The 20,472-nt window shown below is 31.2% G+C and overlaps 1 protein-coding gene across 2 annotated transcripts in view; it reads right to left on the bottom strand.

Annotated features, from left to right (window-relative positions):
* The window catches only part of PDS5A (PDS5 cohesin associated factor A), a 116,786-nt gene that overhangs the window by 58,775 nt on the left and 37,539 nt on the right, over positions 1-20,472 (bottom strand). For both annotated transcript variants that reach the window (XM_006188970.3, XM_032496239.1), the window contains exons 3-11: positions 20,246-20,332; positions 19,610-19,707; positions 18,279-18,405; positions 15,688-15,768; positions 13,647-13,787; positions 9,471-9,586; positions 3,564-3,658; positions 2,247-2,392; positions 62-213 (exon numbers count right to left, since the gene is read on the bottom strand). In XM_006188970.3, the coding sequence (XP_006189032.3) occupies positions 62-213; positions 2,247-2,392; positions 3,564-3,658; positions 9,471-9,586; positions 13,647-13,787; positions 15,688-15,768; positions 18,279-18,405; positions 19,610-19,707; positions 20,246-20,332 (1,043 nt within the window). The remainder of the gene's footprint in view (positions 1-61; positions 214-2,246; positions 2,393-3,563; positions 3,659-9,470; positions 9,587-13,646; positions 13,788-15,687; positions 15,769-18,278; positions 18,406-19,609; positions 19,708-20,245; positions 20,333-20,472) is intronic.

The following is a 20,472-nucleotide window of genomic DNA, read 5'->3' on the forward strand; positions in this document are numbered from 1 at the left end:
AACTTATATTTAAAAAATTAAAAGCACTTTTAAATTCATTTTACCAACATATTAGACTCACTTGTCATCGATGCTATTCTGATAATATATATGCAAAAGTTTGTCCTTTATCCAGCTGACTTTCTCTGCAGCTTCCTTTCCCGCTTCGCCATGAAGACAGTATTTCTTATAAAGTTGAGCCAGACCCATCATAGCTTCTTTTCTTACTCGCCACTAGAAAATATAAAGTTTTTTTGGATGAGCTAGATAGCAAACTTCAAAATACTGCAAAATTTGCCACTTCTTTCACTAGGTTGCACAATCAAATTTCTTTATGTATAAATTGGCACAATGTTTATTTTTATAAGAGGCAGACAAACTGCTGTACCAATCATTTTGAGTATGTTCCTATTTAGAAAACAGACTATTTTCTGAAATTATCCAATGCAAATACTGCTAAATCATCTATTAATTTTTTATTTCCTTCAAAGCCAAGCAACAGTAAATAAATCTTACAGAAGATTTCATTAGATTCTGCCTAAAAAAATTTTGGTCAAGCTTTAGAAGTGATTAAAAGATAAAAGAGAAAGTGTATAATTTACTCTGCAAACAAAGGCCCTATCATCTGGAATGTTTTATCCTAGTTATATCCCTTCTGATATTAACTCAGGACATGAAGAACAAAATTTAGTATCACGATCCTAGAATTACAAAGTTGGAAAGCACCTTAGTGATTATCTTAGGTGATTTTTCCTACTTTGCAGATTAAAAGGGCAAAAGATTTACCTAGTCACATCCTAGTCAGTTAAAGATTCTTTTGGACTTAAAGAGACTGGGATGATTTACTAAGAGGAAAGAAAGGTGGTGACAAGAGGGTAGACAGAAAAGGAGACTACAAAAATCTAGAGTTAAAACAAAGATAGTATGATGGAATAAAAACAATAACCAAAAAAAGACTTGTCTCAATGACAAATCAATACTATCTTTGGTTTATTTAATACTTTCTTATAATTTTTTTTCTAAAATTTTCTCATTTGGGGGCTATTTAGTAGATGGTATAAAACTCTGTTCCTGTAACAGGTAACACAGATGCCTTTTGACATTTCTTACATGAAACTAAAGAATGTAAGCAGTGAAACCAAAGATTAAGTCCTGTTCCCACATTTTACAGAAAACAAGTTTTAGAAAGGCTATACTCAAGGTCATTTAATTCATTACACTAAATCCACGTCCTTAAATGTCCAGTAGGTGCTATCAGACCGTAACATACTGTTATCAAGAATCAGTTACTCAACTCTTCCTAAAACTTTAAACACTGACAGAAGTAGGAGTGAAACGTTTCTAAAAGGAGGCAATAATACAAATGGCAATACCTGAAATCTGGTGTGTATAGGGGGAAGGGGATGTGGGCAGTTAACCTAACCAGTAGGGAGTGTCATTCCATTTAAATTTAAGCCAAGGGAAAAAACTCTTCAGAGATAGAATTACTGACATAGTTGAATAAGTTAAATGATGTACACTTTATCTATTTGCCTTCTGTGACTATTTTGAAAGAATTTAAAGAATACATCTTGCTGTATTTCATAACCAAGAGATACTGCATAAGTAACATGTTTAATCAGCCTGTCTTGCCTATCTGTCTGTTATTTATGGCTGAATTTATAGTTGATACTATTGCTCAGCAACTGCTATAACTGCTAAGAACTGTTGTTCTTAGTACTACTTCTTTATCAACCCACACTTTTAACTGCATTCACTTGGAGGAAATCACACAAAAAGTAATAACTAAACATAAACCATCATTTCAGACCTAAGTTTAGCACAGCAATATGGAAACATCACTTTCATAGGAAGTATGATATTCTTTTAGTTCAATGAATCCAGCTAAGTTATATAAGACAGTTACTTTTGAAAATGCTAACTATAAGAAATAAATGCAGGTGATCAATCATTATTCTTTTGAAACTCATCATGTAAGTGAAAAGATAAACTATAACTTTAATTTAGCCGTCCTTTTTGTAAAAGTAAGCTAAAAGACAAACCCATACCTAAGATCTGAAAAGCCATAGAATCCAAATACATTCATTTGTAAAGATAATTAAAAGATATGCAGAAAACATACAAATTATTAGCTCTTTAACACTTTATTAACTTGACTTTCACACAGAAAAACGTTAAATACAATAGATTGTAATTTCTATTGTATTTTGCTAACAATGTAATTAAGCACAGTAAATTACAAAGGAATAAAATTACTCAGATTTTACCCGTTTGTCCAGTGTTCTTTCCCTTACAAAGCCAAGTAGCTGATCATTTACTAAGGCAAGGTCTCTTTTGGCAGCTGTTATTATAGTAACAATGACATCATGACGAATAGCTTCTTCTGGATCATGTGATCTAACTTTCAAATATTCTATAATGAAAGAAAAAAATTAAGCTAAATGTTGGCTATAATATTTGTTATGTACAGAATGACCAAAGAAACCCAAAACAAACTAATGCTTTTAATCTTATGTCCATACTGAAACAACTGTGAAATGAGGCATAAATGAAAATTATTTTAGAGGTGGAAATACACTATCGAATCACAAAATAAACTAAATAAACTATATACCACACTGTTTGTTTTTTGCTTCAAAGTCACATCTTTTTTTTTCATTTGTCTCAAAGTTTTTTTTTTTTTAATTGAGTTATAGTTAGTTTACAATTTCTGGTGTACAGCACAATTTTTCAGTCATACATGAATATACATATATTCACTTTCATATTCTTTTTCACCATGAGCTACTACAAGATCTTATATATATTTCCCTGTGTTATACAGTATAAACTTGTTTATCTACTCTATATATACCTGTCAGTATCTACAAATCTCAAACTCCCAGTCTGTCCCTTCCAACCCTCCTCCCCCCAACATCTTAATAAATATTTTATATCAACTATTCTGGAAAAACCAAATCACAACAAAGTTACTGATTAGTTTAGAATTTACGTTAACAATACAAACTAAAAGATTTAAAAGAAAAATAGTAAAAATGCCGTTAGCAAATTTGCTAATAAGTATGTATCTGTATATGGCACAAAATAGTAACATTCTATGACCTCTAAAGAAAATCCCTAAATAATTATGATAACAAAATAAAAAAAGTTATTTCCTCTTTTTTGGTAAAGAGCATTTTGATACTGACTGTTTGTTACTACCAAATAAGTAGGTTCAAATGCTCTGTGTTCACATGAAGAACAAGAAATTCCAGTCTAGTTCAGAAGATCATCACTTTCCTATTTACTATTAGGTTTGTTACTATATTGAATTATTACACAGATATAATGATTTGTGCCAAAATCCAATGTCATAAGAAGAGTCTACTTCCTCAAATTATGATTTCCAAAAAACTCCAAAGGATTAAAATATGAAAATTTCAAATGTAATTTTACAGTATAAACATGAAATCATTTACTAGTCTATGACAGATACAGACTTGAAATAGTGCCAGAGTTAAATCTATTCAGAAACGGAAGTCAAAGGTCACATCTGAAATATATTTGTGAGTACTCTCTTATTTGTAATAAACCAGGTCGCTTACCTGTGAGGTCTTTTGCTAAATCTGGGTGATTCATTAAACAGTGACTGGCAAATTTCACACTTTCTAATCTGACAGGAACATGAATGTCATTAAACCTACACAGAAAAAAATTGCTAAATATTAGTTGCAAGACAAAAAAATTATTTTCAAAAAAGATATATCTAACACTATGTAAATGCCTATAAACAGTTACTGATTAGAAAATGTGTTATTACGACAGTTAATATGTTCTGAAGGAAGAATATAAAGTAATAAAGATACATAATTTCACAAAAATATTTTAAAATTTTCACCATGCTAAAACAAAAAACAGTAAAAACACATCCCCCCTGTCCAAACTACCTACTTTGCAGAGACAAAAATTGAAGAGCTTAAAATTATACTACAAAACAAACAAAAAATAAATACTCAAAATACAAAATCTTCTTGAAAAGGAAGTTTATAGGAGAAAAATACTAGGGGAATGTGAGGTAGAAAGCAAATCATATATAGAGGCAGATCTAGAAATTCAAAGATGAGGTCATACATAAAATACATGTGCCATATTGCCTTAAAGCTTCCATATGGCTGGGACCAACTTGTAACTGCACTTTTAAAGGTCTAGTATATTGTAAGAATTCAATAAATATGAAACTCAGTATGTAGATTCAAAACCTGAGCAACTCTCAAATTTTGTTTATTACTGGGTAACTTAAAAACATTTAATTATAAATAACATGATTTTACTTATTTATTTTTTACCTTTTAATCTCCCTCACCTATTTCTTTCCTCCCCCTACCCTACTCCCCTGTGGCAACCATCTGTTCGTTCTATCTATAACTCTGCTTCTGTGTATTTATTTGTTTGTTTTTAAGATTCCACATATAGGCAAAATTATACAGTATTTGTCCTTCTCTGTCTGACTTAATGCAGTGAGCATAGTCACCCTCTAGGTCCAACCATGTTGTTGCAAATGGCAAGATTTCATTCTTTTTCTTTTATGAATGAGTAATATTCCATTGTATACATATATACCACATCGACTTTATCCATTTATCTATTGATGGCTACCTGGGTTGCTTCCATAGCTTAGCTACTGTAAATAATGCCACAACGAACATAGGATGCATATCTTTTCTGATTTGTGTTTTTGTTTTCTTCAGATAAATAACCAGGAATGGAATTGCTGGATCATGTAACAGTTCAATTTTTAATTTTTTGAGGAACATCCACACTGTTTTCAATAGTGGCTGTACCAATTTACAACCCCACCAACAGTACATGAGGGTTCCCTTTTCTCCACATCCTCACCAACACTTGCTATTTTTCAATTGAAATATCATCAGTTTACAATGTTGTGTCAATTTCTGGTGTACAGCATAATGTTTCAATCATACATACACATACATATATTTGTTTTCATATTTCATTATAGGTTACTACAAGATATTGAATATAGTTCCCTGTGCTATACAGAAAACACTTGTTATATATTTACTTTATATAGAGTAGTATTTGCAAACCTTGAACTTCCAGTTTATCACTTCCCACTCCCTTTCCCTCCTGGTAACCATAAATTTGTTTTTGATGTCTGTGACTCTGTTTCTGTCTTATAAATGTCTTTTTTTTTTTTTTTAAAGATTCCACATATGAGTGATATCATATGGTATTTTTTCTTTCCCTTTCTAGCTTACTTCAATTAGAATGATGAACTCCAGGTCATCCACATTGCTGCAAATGGCAGTATTTTATTATTTTTTATGGCTGAGTAGTATTCTCCTATATATGCCAAAACTTTATCCAGTCATCTGTTAATGGACATTTAGGTTGTTTCCATGTCTTGGCTATTGTAAATAGTGCTGCTATGAACACTGGGGTGCATGTATCTTTTCAAATTACAGTTTTCTCTGTATATACGCCCAGGAGTGGGAATGCTGGATCATATGATAAGTCTATTTTTAGTTTTTTGAGGGTTCTCTATACTATTTTCCATAATGACTACACCAAATGTCTTTTTGATAATAGCCATTCTGACAGGTAAGACATGATCTCGCTGGCATTCTGATTTGTATCTCCCGGGTGATTAGTGATGTTGACCATTTTTTCCTGTCTTTTGGCATCTGTATGTCTTCTTTGGAAAAGTATGTATTCAGATCCTCTGCCCAATTTTTAATTAGGTTATCTGCTTTTTGATGTTAAATTGTATGAGTTCTTTGTACATTAACCCCTTATCACATATATCATTTGAAAATATCTTCTCCCATTCAGTAGGTGGCCTTCATTTTATTAGTTCCCTTCACTGTGCAAAACTTTTAGTTTGATGTAGTCCCAGCTGTTTATTTTTGCTTTTGTTTTCCTTGCCTGAGGAGACATAAAAAAAAAAAACCAAAAAAAAAAAAAACAAACCAAAAACAACAACAAAACAAAAAAAAAACCCTACTAAAACTTACGTTAAAGTGTACTTTTTTTCCTAAAAGTTTTATGGTTTCAGGTCTTAAAAGTCTTTAATTCATTTTGTATTTATTTTTGTGCATAGTGTGAGAGTAGTCTAGTGTGATTCTTTTCAGTGTAGCTGTCCTGTTTTTCCAACACCATTCACTGGAGGCTGTCTTTTCCCCATTGCGTATTCCTGCCACCTTTGTTGCAGATTAACTGTCCATATAAGTGTGGGTTCATCTCTATGGTGTTTATTCTATTCCATTGATCTATGTGGCTATTTTTCTGCCGGTATCATCCTGTTTTGATGACCATATCTTTGTAGCATAGCGTGAAAGCTGGGAGTTTTGTTCTCTCTCAAGATTGTTTTGACTATTTGAGGGTCCTTTGTGTTTCCATACAAATTTTAGAATTATTTGTTCTAGCTCTGTGAAAAACACCGTTTGTATTTTAACAAGGACTGCACTGAATCTGTAGATTGCCTTGGGTACTATGGTCATTTTAACAATATTAATTCTTTCAATCCATGACCACAGCTTTATTCTTCCACCTGTTTGTATATCTTCAACTTGATTCACCAGTGTCTTACAGTTTTTTGAGTATAGGTCTTTTACCTCGGGTAAATATATTTCCAGGTATTTTATTCTTTTTGATGTGATTCTAAATGGGATTGTTTTCTTAATTTTTCTTTCTGTTATTTCATTGTTAGTATACAGAAATGCAACTGATTTCTGTTTATTAATTTTGTATCCTACAACTTTACTGATTCATTGATGAGCTCTAGTAGTTTTCTGGTAGCCTCTTTAGGATTTTCTATGTATGGTATCATATCATCCATAGTTTTATTTATTTTCCAATTTGGATTCCTTTTATTTCTTTCTCCTCTCTGACTGCTGTGGGTAGAACTTCCAAAACTATGTTGAATAAAAAGGGCAAGAGTGGGCATCCCTGTCTTATTCCTGATCTTAGAGGAAATGCTTTCAGCTTTTCACCATTAAGTATGTTAGCTGTGGGCTTATTATAAATGGTATTTATTATGTTGAGGTATGGTCCCTCTGTACCCACTTTGTGGAGAGGTTTTTTTTTTAATCATAAATGGATGTTGAATTTTGTCAAAAGGTTTTTCTGCATCTATTGAGATGATCATATGATTTTTATTCTTCAGTTTGTTAATGTGATTTGTGGATACCGAACCATCCCTGCATCCCTAGGATAAATCCTACCTTGATCATGGTGTATGATCCTTTTTAATGTACTGGTGAATTTGGTTTGCTAGTATTTTGTTGAGGATTTTTGCATTTATGTTCATCAGTGATATTGGCCTTTAATTTTTCTTTTTTGGTGGTATCTTTGGCTGGTTTTGGTATCAGAGTGACGATGGTCTTACAGAATTAGTTTGGAAGCACTCCTTCCTCTGCAATTTTTTGGAACAGTTTGAGAAGGATAGGTATTAACTCTTCTTTAAATGTTTGGCAGAATTCACCCGTGAAGCCATCTGGTCCTGGACTCTTGTTTTTTGGGAGTTGTTTTATTACTGATTCAATTTCAGCACTGGTAATTCGTCTATTCATATTTCCTATTTGTTCCTGGTTCACTCTTAGGAGATTGTACATTTGTAGGGATTTGTCCATTACTTCTAGTTGTCCACTAAATTGGTATATAAATGAACATTTATAATGTGATTTTAAATAGCAAGAAATATTTCTATTTTTGAAGTGATATTATAAAATAATCAATTAAACTAATGTTATTTAATAAATGTATTAATCTATATGGCAGTCTACTTTCTTATCCAGAGATAACTTCAAATTTCAATAAAATTTCATTTATAATTTTCTAACTGCCAGAAAAAAATGAGAACATTACTATTCATGATCAAGTAAATTGCAAAGTATCAAAATACTTATTGCTAAATAATTAAGGAAAATAATACAGTATAACAGATACACTGGTAATATTTCCTTGTTTCTATGAATGAGAGACCCAGTATTAGGATAGCAGTGAATATAAAATTATGAATGTACGAAGCCTCTTATGATTGATTTTGTTGTTATAAATAACCTAGATGAAAAATGAACTCTTGCATTTTGGCTTAAATGTTTTTCTATAAACATTGATGTCAATCACTAGGGCAGAATCATTTGTCTATAACTGACAAATACAGTTGTTTCATTCCTTCTATTCTAAATTCTTATAAATTCAAGTTTAATTATTCAAATAATCAGTATATATACATATTAACATCTTCAAAATAGCCTGTTCTGAGCAAGTAACTTAAAACAGCATAATGTCAATGTCAAGGATTTCTCAGATTTGTTATATTTTAATATTTAACCCAGGTTATTGTAAGAATTATTATAGAGGGGAGGGTATAGCTCAGTGGTAGCGTGCTTGCTTAGCATCCACAAGGTCCTGGGTTCAATCCCCAGTACCTCCTCTAAAAATAAATAAATAAGTAAACCTAATTACCTTCCCCCACAAAAAATAAAAAATAAAATTAAAAATTAAAAAAAAGAATTATTATAGTGAATTTTCCTTAAGAAAAATTTTGAGCCCACCTTCTGAATGAGTTCAATTACACAATGATGAATTTCAAATGTTGTCCAGAATACTAATAGTAAAAACTGACTTTTCAATGAATGTCTGAAGTAAAGAAACATGTTAATGGAATTCAAGGGAGTAATTTAATAAGTTTCATAGATTTTTTTCAACCTTACCATCAAGTTGAATAGAACATAGTAATTCTAAGTGCTTGAGAAGGAACATTAAAAATGTTGATTGAGAACAACGATATTTTGGATGTGAGGGTGATCTGGCTGTGACATCTGTCACCCTATTGATCTCCAGAGTCGATTCAGCTGACCTGGCTGGCTAGGTGGATGTCCCCTTCCTCCCTCACCGCTCCATGTGCATCCCTCCCGAAGCTGTGAGCTTGGTCAAGAGGACAACCTTTCCCAGTAGAGGAGGACCGTTCTTCTCAGTCAAGGGTATATGAGGAGCTGCGCTCCCCTGCTAGAACCTCCAAACAAGCTCTCAAGAACAATATTTTCCATTTCAAAGTCACACAATAATATCAAGTTAGTTCCAAACACACATCATGCTATTAGATAAGCTAAACATCTAAAGGATAAGCACTACTAAGCGAATAAATTGCTGGACTGAAATATGGCATGGACTGGACCATGATGTCTTCAGTCTCATGATTTAAAAATCTTAAGACTGAAAATTCTCAGATGTTGCCTATCTCTTTATTCTAATGACATTATTTTAGCACACGCAAAAAAGATTAAAATGTGTTATGTGGGTAAATAATAATCTTTCTTCACAGAAATTGTCCTACAATTTATTCTTCAAGAAACACAGCAACACAGATACAAAAGAAACAAACATATCAATTAAAGTTTTGATATGTACAGTTTTAATCAAGTGTGCCATACTGACTGGCCTCCAACATTAAATGTTAGAATCCACATAACTGTATATTCTCTTACCGTCCAAGAAAACATTGCCACAGAGGACGATTCTGTGTTGCCAAATCAGAATCTTTAGAACCAAACAATTTAGCTAGAAGTCGAACAACAGCTAATCGCTCTTCTCCATCATTGCTCTAAGGGAAAAGACAAAATAAATAAAGCCTGAGGTTTATTCACCAGATTACAGAAAATAACAAAACATTCCTGGAGAAGCTACAATTTCACATTTCTTATGACAGTAACTTTAAAATATCATGTGCTCTCATTTAACATGCTTTAAGTTGATTTGATTCCATGTTAGATCATCTGGTTCTTTGCTCTTATTTCACACCCTCCCAACTGTTAATTTATGTCTACTTCATTGCTTGTTTGCAATCTATACAGACATTTTAGAAATATGAAGATCATCAATCAGTGCTAACACTCCCTAAGAGTCCTGGAAAAAATTCTGTGAAAGGAAGAGCTGCAAATAATTCCTGCCCTAATAAAGAAAGCTTTCTACAATCTGAACTCTAACATAAACCTATATCAATTCAGGTTTTGACATATGAGGTTTTAATCAAGGATCCCCTACTGACTGGGGAAGATGAGACTGAAGAAAGTCATGAATTTGCAAAACTCATTTTAATAGAAGAGCATGGGGGGGAGGGTATAGCTCAAGTGGTAGAGCACATGCTTAGCATGCACAGGGCCTGGGTTCAATTTCCACTACCTCCTCTAAAACATAAATAAACAAATAAGCCTAATTACCACCCCCCAAATAAGCAAAAATAAATTTAAAAAGAGCATGAATCTCAGGAGGATCTAAAAAGTCAGGTGTACTAAACACTACAAAAGAGCAAAACCTTAATTTTTTTGATAGAGGCCTCCTATTTTCTTATCCTGAATCAATACATGCTTGTGATGTCATGTCTTCATATGAATCAAGTTATTCTAAAACCATATGGTGCATGAAGCTTTTTAAAAATCACATATTCACCAGGAAAATAAAGGCAATAACTAAAAGCAATCGCTAAGTTTTTAACGTGTTCAAACACAATGTGTGTCTTAAGCAATACCAGAGCCGAATAAACAAATATTCATGGGGAAAGATAAATAGAAAAAGAAAAATAAATACTATGGGATAGAATCTTTTCTTTAAGACTGTCTTAACTCTCAGGGATAGGGTAGGGGCTTTGTGGGTAAAATATGTATACTTGTTAAACAGCAGTAAAAATGAAAATTCTATTAAGTTTTAACACTTATAACTACAAAAATGATTTTCTTTGACCAAGTTTTTCTCAAGTAACGTGACTACAATGCTGACTAGTGCTTTTTGGTAAGTCCAACTGACTAGCCAAATGATTTATTTTTTAAAAGAAAAATCAATCTATCACTTAAATGTCAAACACTAAAAAAAGTGAAAATTTTACTTTACTTGAAAGTGACTACTTTAGTAGCTTAGTGATCATTTCAAATGATGTAACATTTCATATCTATATAATCTAACTACTGAAATAAAACTAAATGAAAACTTAACCCTCTGCTTTTAAAATGTATTCCTTGAGTGAGGCTGGAATATTATTATAGTGATGGTAATTTTTTCTGATGCAAAAAATCATTCGGTGTCTCTGACGTACAGCTGTATTATTAATCTATCCTAAGGTGAAAATTATCTCATTAAGATATTACCTACCACAATGTTTGAATAGAAATATATATATATTTATCTTAATAATTAAAAGAATGGGCAAGAATTAGAAATTCTGCATTAATAATTTACCAGTGACTGTCTAACATAAATTCAAAGGCCACCTAGTTTTTAGTTTCCTTCAACCCTAACTGGAAAACATAACCAACTATGATATTGCTTCTAGTTACAAAGTAATTGACTCAGAACAATTCTCTGTAAAAATTGCAACCAATATAAGGCAATTATGACTGTTTTTTAATGTTTCAACTTGGGGAATAAATGTAAATGTTTGTCTCTTTGTCCCTGCTTACCACAAAAAAAGTCTTAAATGTAAAATCTGTCAAATTTCCTGATAACCACAGCCAAGGCTGCTAAGTAGCACAAATCTTAGCACAAATCCAGACCCCTTAAACATATGAGAATAACACACTGGACCTATGCAGTAGATACTGAATACAACTGCATGCAGTGGCCCATTATAAAGTAAAGTCAAATTGTTATTTTGAAGCATTTTCTCAAACATTTTTATTGTCCTCAGAAGACTATAACCTAAGATTCCTAAATATGAAGGTTGTAGCTATGCAATTCAGAGATATAACTACAGAAAATCGCCATAGCCATAAAAACTTCCTAGGCTATCTGCTTAGCACATATTGGTGACTTAAAAGCGGGCACCCAAGTAATATATAGATAGTATCTAAACTATTCTGAATCTTTCGTCGCTTGTGATGAGAAAAGTAACACTGGTACTCGCTAGGGTTGCAGTCAGAAAAATAACACAGGTGATGGCACCTGCTGTTAAGATGTAAATATTCTATTATTTAGACGCAGTACTTAGTATAAAGTTAAAAAAAGGTATGAATTTTTCTAAGAACATAGAAAAACATAAAAATCAATGGCCATGGGTTACATACATTGTACTAAAAGAGATTACATAGTTAGAAAGAACATTAACTGACTATGGTGTTAATTGTTTTTAAAAAGGAATTAAGAAATCTATGAAAAAAATCTTATTCATGTACCTTTAAAGTACACCTATGAAATCAAATTTTGTCAATGAAGAAGAGAAGGTGCAAGATATAGGAGTAATTGAGGACTACGGTAAACTAAAAACCTCATAATCCATTTAAGAAGCTGCTAATAAACACTCAGTTCCTGTCATGTAGAAATAAGGGCCTAATGGTAACAAATTATTTGATTTTTAAAAAAGAAAACACACATGTCTGGACTTTTAAACAAAATCTGATTTTAAAATTTATTCATTCATTCAACGTTAGCAACTTTTTAAAAATTGAAAATTCTTTATATGAGATTTTAAAATAAAATTCATCATATAAAACTTATTTGGGGACTGGATTCAGCTCTTAGCAACCTCTGCTGTAGGTAAATGAACCTACAGAAGAATGGGGTATGAACAAACAATGTGGCTTAATTTCCTTCTATTTACATTAAGTCCACATATGGAAACCCAAAAGTCCAGTTCCTAATTCTTTCCAACCATCTATGATGGAAGTCTTTTTTAGGATTAAAGAAGTTTGACTTTCATATTCAAACTGTCTGAATAGACTTGGGAGAAAATATCTTAATGCCTTATATCTAGAAATAATTGGTATGGAAATACCTTTAAACTGTTGTTTAAATAAACTCAACATTAAAAAACAAAACAAACAAAACTTCATTCTCATGTAACATTTTCCATACAACAGAGTTTCTTAAAAGTCCACTAAAATGTCCTTTATACTATAACCGACAAATGCCTGACATGAAGACAAGAGGAACAATTTTTAATTGTCTATCCCTGTTGTAAGAGTCTGAAAATCAGAGTTCTAATCTCAAATCCGTTTTAACTGTGTAACTGGGCAAAACAGTTCATCCTAAATTTTTCATCTCAAAAATCTAAACTATAATGTTAGTCTTAATTATAACATAGTCTGATTTAAGGATATTAAAAAAAAACTTTCAAAAAGTCCTAAATATTAAGCAAATGTGTTATTTTCTGTGGTTCAACTGGGATAGAGGATCAAGTGTCAAGTTTTTCATATTTTTTGAGGAGTTATGAATTCCTTGTTTAGTTTGTTGTTTAAAAAAAAAATACACTCCTAGTCATAAAAGTAAAATTTGTCTTTGATCTATAGTATGAAAGGGTCATATAGTTGTAAGACCCTTTGAGCACTCAGTTTGAAATCTTTTGATGTTCTAAAACATTTATAATAATAAATACCATTTAATAATAACATGTATTATAAGTTTCTGGGATAATATCATCTTTCTAATTTATTATTTGTCACTGTGTTTATCAGATATCTAACAATGAGGTAAGTTACAATTCTGCAATGTAAATTCTCCTATCACTGAGATGAGAGACACCGTTTTACTTACATGATTAAAAAATGTATACCATAACTAAATATAAGAAGATAAAAATTGAACTCAGATTTTATCCTTTTATGTTAGAGAAAAACAATGTGATAAATATTTTTCTCTTAAATGTTAAAGAGCTTAAAAATTACAGGCAGTCTTACCTTCAGTTTGAATTCAAGCTGCGGCATGACAGATAATAATAAATGAGGGTCTATAGCAAAAAGTTCCTGTATCAGATCAAATACATGTTCTGACAAATCACTTACTGACGATCTTCCCAGCACCAGGACTTGATTGAAAAACTACAGCAAAAAAACAACAATAAAATATCCATTTCATTTAAAAACATGGACAGGTTTTTTAATAAACATGTGAAAAGAAAACTATATAACTGGGCATAACATATGCAAGTGAAGGGGATGAAACGGAACATGTTTTGATTATTGATACTAATTGAGTGATATTTGATTACTAATGATAGGATAGTCACCAAACTAGAAGAAATAAACTTCTAAATATGATCAAGTTATAAATTTTACAAGAAAAAGACAAAGTAATCGAGTTGTTAACTTTCTTTAAAGTTAGGATGAAAGTTCTAGGAATCTTAATGCTCATTAGACAGTTATATAATTCTATTATAGAGAATTTTATAGAGACATTTCCTTATAACAGAGAAAAATATAAAGTCTCAATCTTCTGGGTTTTTTTAAAATTTAAGTCTGGCTAATCTCTCCATTAGTTTAGTAATAAATAGTACTTAAATGTGGGTCATGAGTTTTTTTGAATATCCAGAAAGTCAAAAACATTTTGACTCAGAGGACAATGAGAAGGACAATGTGATGTACAAAGGTTGATAATTTAAAAGAATTCTAGGAAGAAACAAAGAAAATAGAATACCAAGAGCATAAATTAAAAGACACCTCCAGTCCTGCCAACACATATAAACTTAGAAAAAATATTAAATGTAAAAATGCTAAAGAGGCAGTTGCATGCAACTGATACGAGCATATATTTTTGGTAGTGTCATCAAATGATATATTTATATTGAAAAGCAACATACATTAAGAGTTAGAAAATATTCATATTTACTATGCAGACTTTGAAAAGAATAAGGAAAATAGTTTTAAAATTAAAATACATATACATACACAAATAAGCACAGAACACTAATTCTGGAAGAATATGTGAAAATCTATTGGTGAAGGCTATTTCTGAGAATTAAGAATAAGGTATTCGGGGTTGAAGAGAGACAATTTTCACTGTATATTCTTTTGTACCATTTAAGAAAACATTTTAAAACTATGTTTAAGGATTAATTTAGTTATGTAAATAACACTAATAATTCATACCATTTAAATTAATATATTCTCCCTTGGGCTTTTATATGTAGAAAATAATTCAAAAATAGATAAATGCTACATTCACAAAGATAGCTACTAAAGGAAAACGCTGAAAAAAATCTAAATGCAAGGCAACAGGGAAATGATTAGGTAAATTATGTCAATTCAAAGGAATATTTACAGTCATTCATATCATAAATAAAAAGATAATGCCAAAATAAGGAAATATGTATGTAAATAAAGATAATTCAAAATTTTATATAGAGTATGCAAAAATAAAAAGTACGAGTGTGAGCAAATGTTCAACAATGGAACTGCTACATTAAAGCAACAGAATTATAAATTTTTTTGCTCCTAATTACTGATTTTTTTAGTTAAAAAAAGAGAAAAGAAAAAAGAACTTCTATTTAATAAATTTAAAAAAAACTTTTATTACTGTATAACAACTATTTAAGAGGGAGAAACAAAAAGGTTCAGAAGAATGACCTAGAGACTTGAAGAGGAAAGTATATAGACAAACAGACAGCCACAGATATAGATAAAGGGAGAAAGCGAAAGAGATCAGCCTACCCAGCAGATAAAAAGATAAAGATAAATACAAAGGCAGTAGTGGGAGTTGTAGATAAGTTTTCATAAAAATAACCTCTCCATCTTGTGCCATTTAAAAATAATGTCAATATAAGTTTATAAAGTTATGCTGCACTTGGTCACATTTGGATATATTAGTTCTTTTGTATATTTCTTCTAAACAGATCAAACTGTTTATAGGCTAAATAAGCCTTCATGTGAATGGTTCTATAAAATTAGTACAATGGACTAAGAACTACAGATTTATGGGGTAAATATAGGCAGAAATACATACATTGGCAATGCATGCCTCAATAGTCTGAACTGTCCTTTTCAATAGGACTTTGGCGAGGTCGAAGGACTGTTTATTTAAGTTCTGAAACAATAAAAAACATGCACAGTTACAAATGAATTAGTGAATTTATGAGACAGCATCATTAGAATAGAATACCAAATTCTTCAAATCCACAGAATATGAAGCAAAAAACCCCACAAAAAAACCAAAAAAGCCCCACCAAAACGAAAAAAACACCCTGAACCTCATTTTTCACCCAATATCCTCTAGTCAACTGGTTCTAAATGCAGAAGTTGCAAACCACACAACCATAAATCAAAAACTAAAATACATCAGATAATTAGCCAAAAGCCCAACCCTATATTAAGTTTAATTATACTAAACTCAAAATGGCCCTAAAACTTTTTGGTTTTGTTTAACCAACTTGAACTGGCAATTACACCCATGTATCCTAAACAAATACACAAACACACCCCTTTCTAATCTACTATCCTCATATTTCACTGTCTAATCAACGTGCGTTCTGAGGAAGAATAGACATGTAAAGTGTTTCAAGGAGAATTCTCAATTATATTTTTGAAACTCAAAAATTCTCAATCAGTTATATTTATATTTATGAATACTATGTTTGTTTCTCAAGATCCCCAATCATGGTAAAAAATTAAAAGGATTAAGGAAGGTTGTAGAAAAGATATATATTTAATTAAAAAAAACTTACTGAAAATGTAATTCTTGTTTTGAAGAGTACCTATTAATACCTCTGCACTTATTCCCCAAAAAGTCAAGAATATTGTATACTCTAGGTTAGTAGTCAGCAAATTTTTTATGCAAACAGCCAGACAGTAAATATTTTAGGCTCTATTAGCCATATGGTCACTGCTGCAACTCCATAACTGCTACTGTAGTGGGAAAGCAGCCATAGACAAAATGAAAATGGCTGTGTTCAAATAAGACTTTACAAAAACAGACAGTGGGCTAGACTTGGTCTACAAGCCATATCTTTCTGACACTTGCCCCAAGTTTTTATTTCATTGGTAAGAGGACAAAATTAGCTCAAAACTAAGGTAACCTTGGAGGAAAGAAATAAGTGAGGGAGATTAAGAGATACAAACTTCCACTTATAAAATAAATGAGTCACAGATATGAAATGCACAGAATGGAGAATATAGTCAGTAACTATGTAATATCTATGTATGCTGACATACTGTAAGTAAAGTGACTTGGGCGATCATTTTGAAATGTATATAAATATTGTGTAAAAGGAACTAATTTAATGTTATGTAGGTCAATTATAATTCAAAAACAAATACAGAAAAAGAGATCAGATTTGTAGTTATCAGAGATCAGAGGTGGAGGGGGATGAGGGCATTGAATGAAGACAGTCAAAAGGTACTTCTAATCATAAGTAAGTACTAGGGATGAAATGTACAACATGATAAATATAATTAACACTGCTGTGTGTTATACATGAAATTTGTTGAGTAAATCCTAAGATTTATCTCATCACAAGAAAAAAATTTTTTCCATTTCTTTAATTTTGTACCTATGAGATGAAGACTGTTCACTAAACTTATGTGATAAATCATTTCATAATGTATGTAAACCAAATCATTATGCTGTATACCTTAAATTTATACAGTGCTATTTGTTAATTATATATCAACACTGGAAGAAAAAAATTAAGGCAACCTTTCTACTTCCTAAAAAAGAGTATTTCCTACTAACTAGAATACAAACACCAAATACACTATTAATTCCTCATAAAGTTTTTCTCTCTTATATTGCCTGACATATACTCCCCCTTTGCCATACTCTCAACATTTTGACCAATTATAGACTCACTTGAATTAATGTTAACAATAAACAGAGTCAGAAGAATTCATAAGTGATTAAATCTTATCATGAATAAGTATAATTAGATACATGTCCATCGAACATCAATAGGTCACTGAACAATTAAGAGGAAAGGAGCAGGAGGATAAAGATCAACAGTCAGATAGGCCTGAGTGCACCCCAGGGGTGGGGAGCTAAGTCCTTCAGTTCTTAGGAGAAGCTAGCAGAGAGAAACAGAAAAAGGAAATGGAGAGGAATATACAGCTCTGAATCTCCCTTTCCCCCTTAATACTAACCATTTAGTTTTGCCCAAATCTTTCTCTGAAAATGTCTAAGAAAAATGCAGAACAAGGGTTCTGAGAAGAAATACAAATTCCTACCCTTCCCATCCACATTACAAAGGAGGAAACACATTTCCTTTTCAAAAAAACAAAAACAAAAACAAAACCCTAACCAAGACAGTACCCCAACCCCTTGTAATTCCTAGATTAGATAGGAGTGGTCAATTTGAAACATTTTTAGTTTTCCAAAAAACAGGCAACGCGTAACTGAATGAAAATTTTTCCGCAATATGTTAATCAACATATCTTCTAAAAACAACAGTAGCTATAAGACTGATGTGTGTTACTCTACCTGCTGAAGAATAATAGTGGGAATACCAATTACCTGGGATTGCAAATAGTAAAAAAACAATTATTTTTCATATGTGTAGCACTACTATAAAATATTAACCTTTAATATCACCATATTATACATACCTTATGTGCAGGAATGAGGTTAATAAGAATGGAGTCCAGTAATTCTTGAGTAACTCCATCACCTTCCATGATGATAGAACTCATCAAGTCTAGCATGTGCATTTGTACCTTCTTATTGTGGCTATTGCTTAAAAAAAAAGGCAACAAGAAGAAAAAAAAATTAAGGCTTACCAAAGAAAAACTTCCTAGTTTAAAACAACTATCCCAAATGTAAAAGGATATTCAATTAAGATACATTATATAGAGAGGAAGAAAGACTAAAAATGACAAAAACTTATCACTAGAAACAACACAAGCCAGAAAAAGATGGAGGAACATCTTTAAAAAGTACTGACAGAGAAAAAAAGAAAGAAAAGAGCCTATTAGCCTAGAATTCATACCATGAAAATAACTTTCAAAAATGAAGATGAGATAAAGATTTTTTTCAGACATGTAAAAACTGAAAGAATTCTATCAGCAATAGACCTGAACTACAGGAAATGTTAGAGAAAGACCTTCAGATTAAAGCAAAATAACACCAAATAAAAATCTGCGTATATGCAAAGGAATGAAGAACACCAGATATATGGTAAATGTGTTAGTAAATACAAATCAATAAACTCCTCTTTCAAAAGGCAAGCTCTTTATTTACTGATACCTCATTGTGAATTAGTTTAAGCAATTAGGTCAACAATAAAGGTAATCAGGTCAACAATACACTTACATTTTTTAGATTCAGGAAATAAAAATATTAATATGATCAAAGAAAGATGTGTGTATGTTTAAGTAATAGAGTAAAGAAGTATAACTGCAGTGTGAAAGGTGGACAAAGTTTTGGCCCCTATGTTGGATACATCCTGCAGAAAAGTGTGACTATTCAGGGCTCTCCTGTTCAGCAATTTGTCCTTGGGCAAGCCACCACACTCCTTCTCTGTGCGTGAGTTTCCCTATTTCTATAAGTAAAGAGCAATGCTTATTTATTTATTTTTTTAAGCTCTAAAATGAGAAGGTATCAAAATTAGTGTGATTAACCACTGAGCTATTATGCATCCCAGCACTCACTAATGGCACTTATTATTTCCACCTCATAATTTAGTACTTCATTATATAAGGTCTCATACCATTTGTTTTACAAGAGTCAGCCAATATAATTGATTTCACAATTGAAAATGGTAGTATAAGGACAAAAGCAGTTTTCAGCAACAAAACTTTTATTTTTCTCTTCATGTTTCTTCTGAGGAAAACATTTTCTTTTAACTCTAAAAGATCTTAGTGTACATGCATAGTACATGATACTTCAATATGCACAGCAAGAAAAAGAAACAAACAAAAATGCTTTAAAAATAACTTACTTGATCACTGAGAAGAGAGTCCTAAAAAGCTGAATAAAAATTTCATTGCAATCTTCCAATTCAAAGCAGATGTTATATGACTTAACCCAAGCTAAATTCTTAAATAAATAAATAGAAATTATTACATATACACGAAAGTTATACAAAGCAAACTCATTAAAAATTTTAATTTTTAGAATTATAAATCTATATCAAAGCTTAAAAAGGCTCAACATATAAAATTACAATTGTTTAAATAGTCGTGTACTCTGACCTTCAAAAAGAGATGTATCTGTTGGCATTAACCTTCTCTAATTGAAAAACACCGAATTGTTAAAGGTTGGTAAGACACATACATACAAAACATATGGAGCAGTGAAATTTAATTCAACTTAATCTCTCTGGGGATTAGAAAAGAATAAAAACAGAAAGATGAGAACAAAGTTTCATATACTGTAACAGTTTTTCCAGTGGACTATGCTTTCTCTTTTTAGGACAGGAGGAACAACGACAAAAAGATTGTAAATGATTATTTTCTCTAGTGGGCTTCTTATAAAGCAAACAAACAAATAAGATTCATTTTACATTATAAAGTTACTATAAAGAATTTTCTACTACATAAAATAGTGTGATATTTATTAAATTAAATGTTTTTACCTCTAATAAATAAAAGTATCTATTAAACTGTGGGCTCTTTGTATCCTCCAAACCTTTTAATTGTCTGGTGATAAACAAAAATATGTCCTGTTTAAAAAAAAAAGACAAAATATATTAATTTAGACACAAATACTTATTATTTTCACAGTACACTAACAGACTGTATATATACATATATATGTATATATATACAATATATATGTATAACAAACTCCAATAAAAGAAAA

Source organism: Camelus ferus, chromosome 2 (genome assembly GCF_009834535.1).
Source record: "Camelus ferus isolate YT-003-E chromosome 2, BCGSAC_Cfer_1.0, whole genome shotgun sequence".
NCBI classification, from domain to species: domain Eukaryota; kingdom Metazoa; phylum Chordata; class Mammalia; order Artiodactyla; family Camelidae; genus Camelus; species Camelus ferus.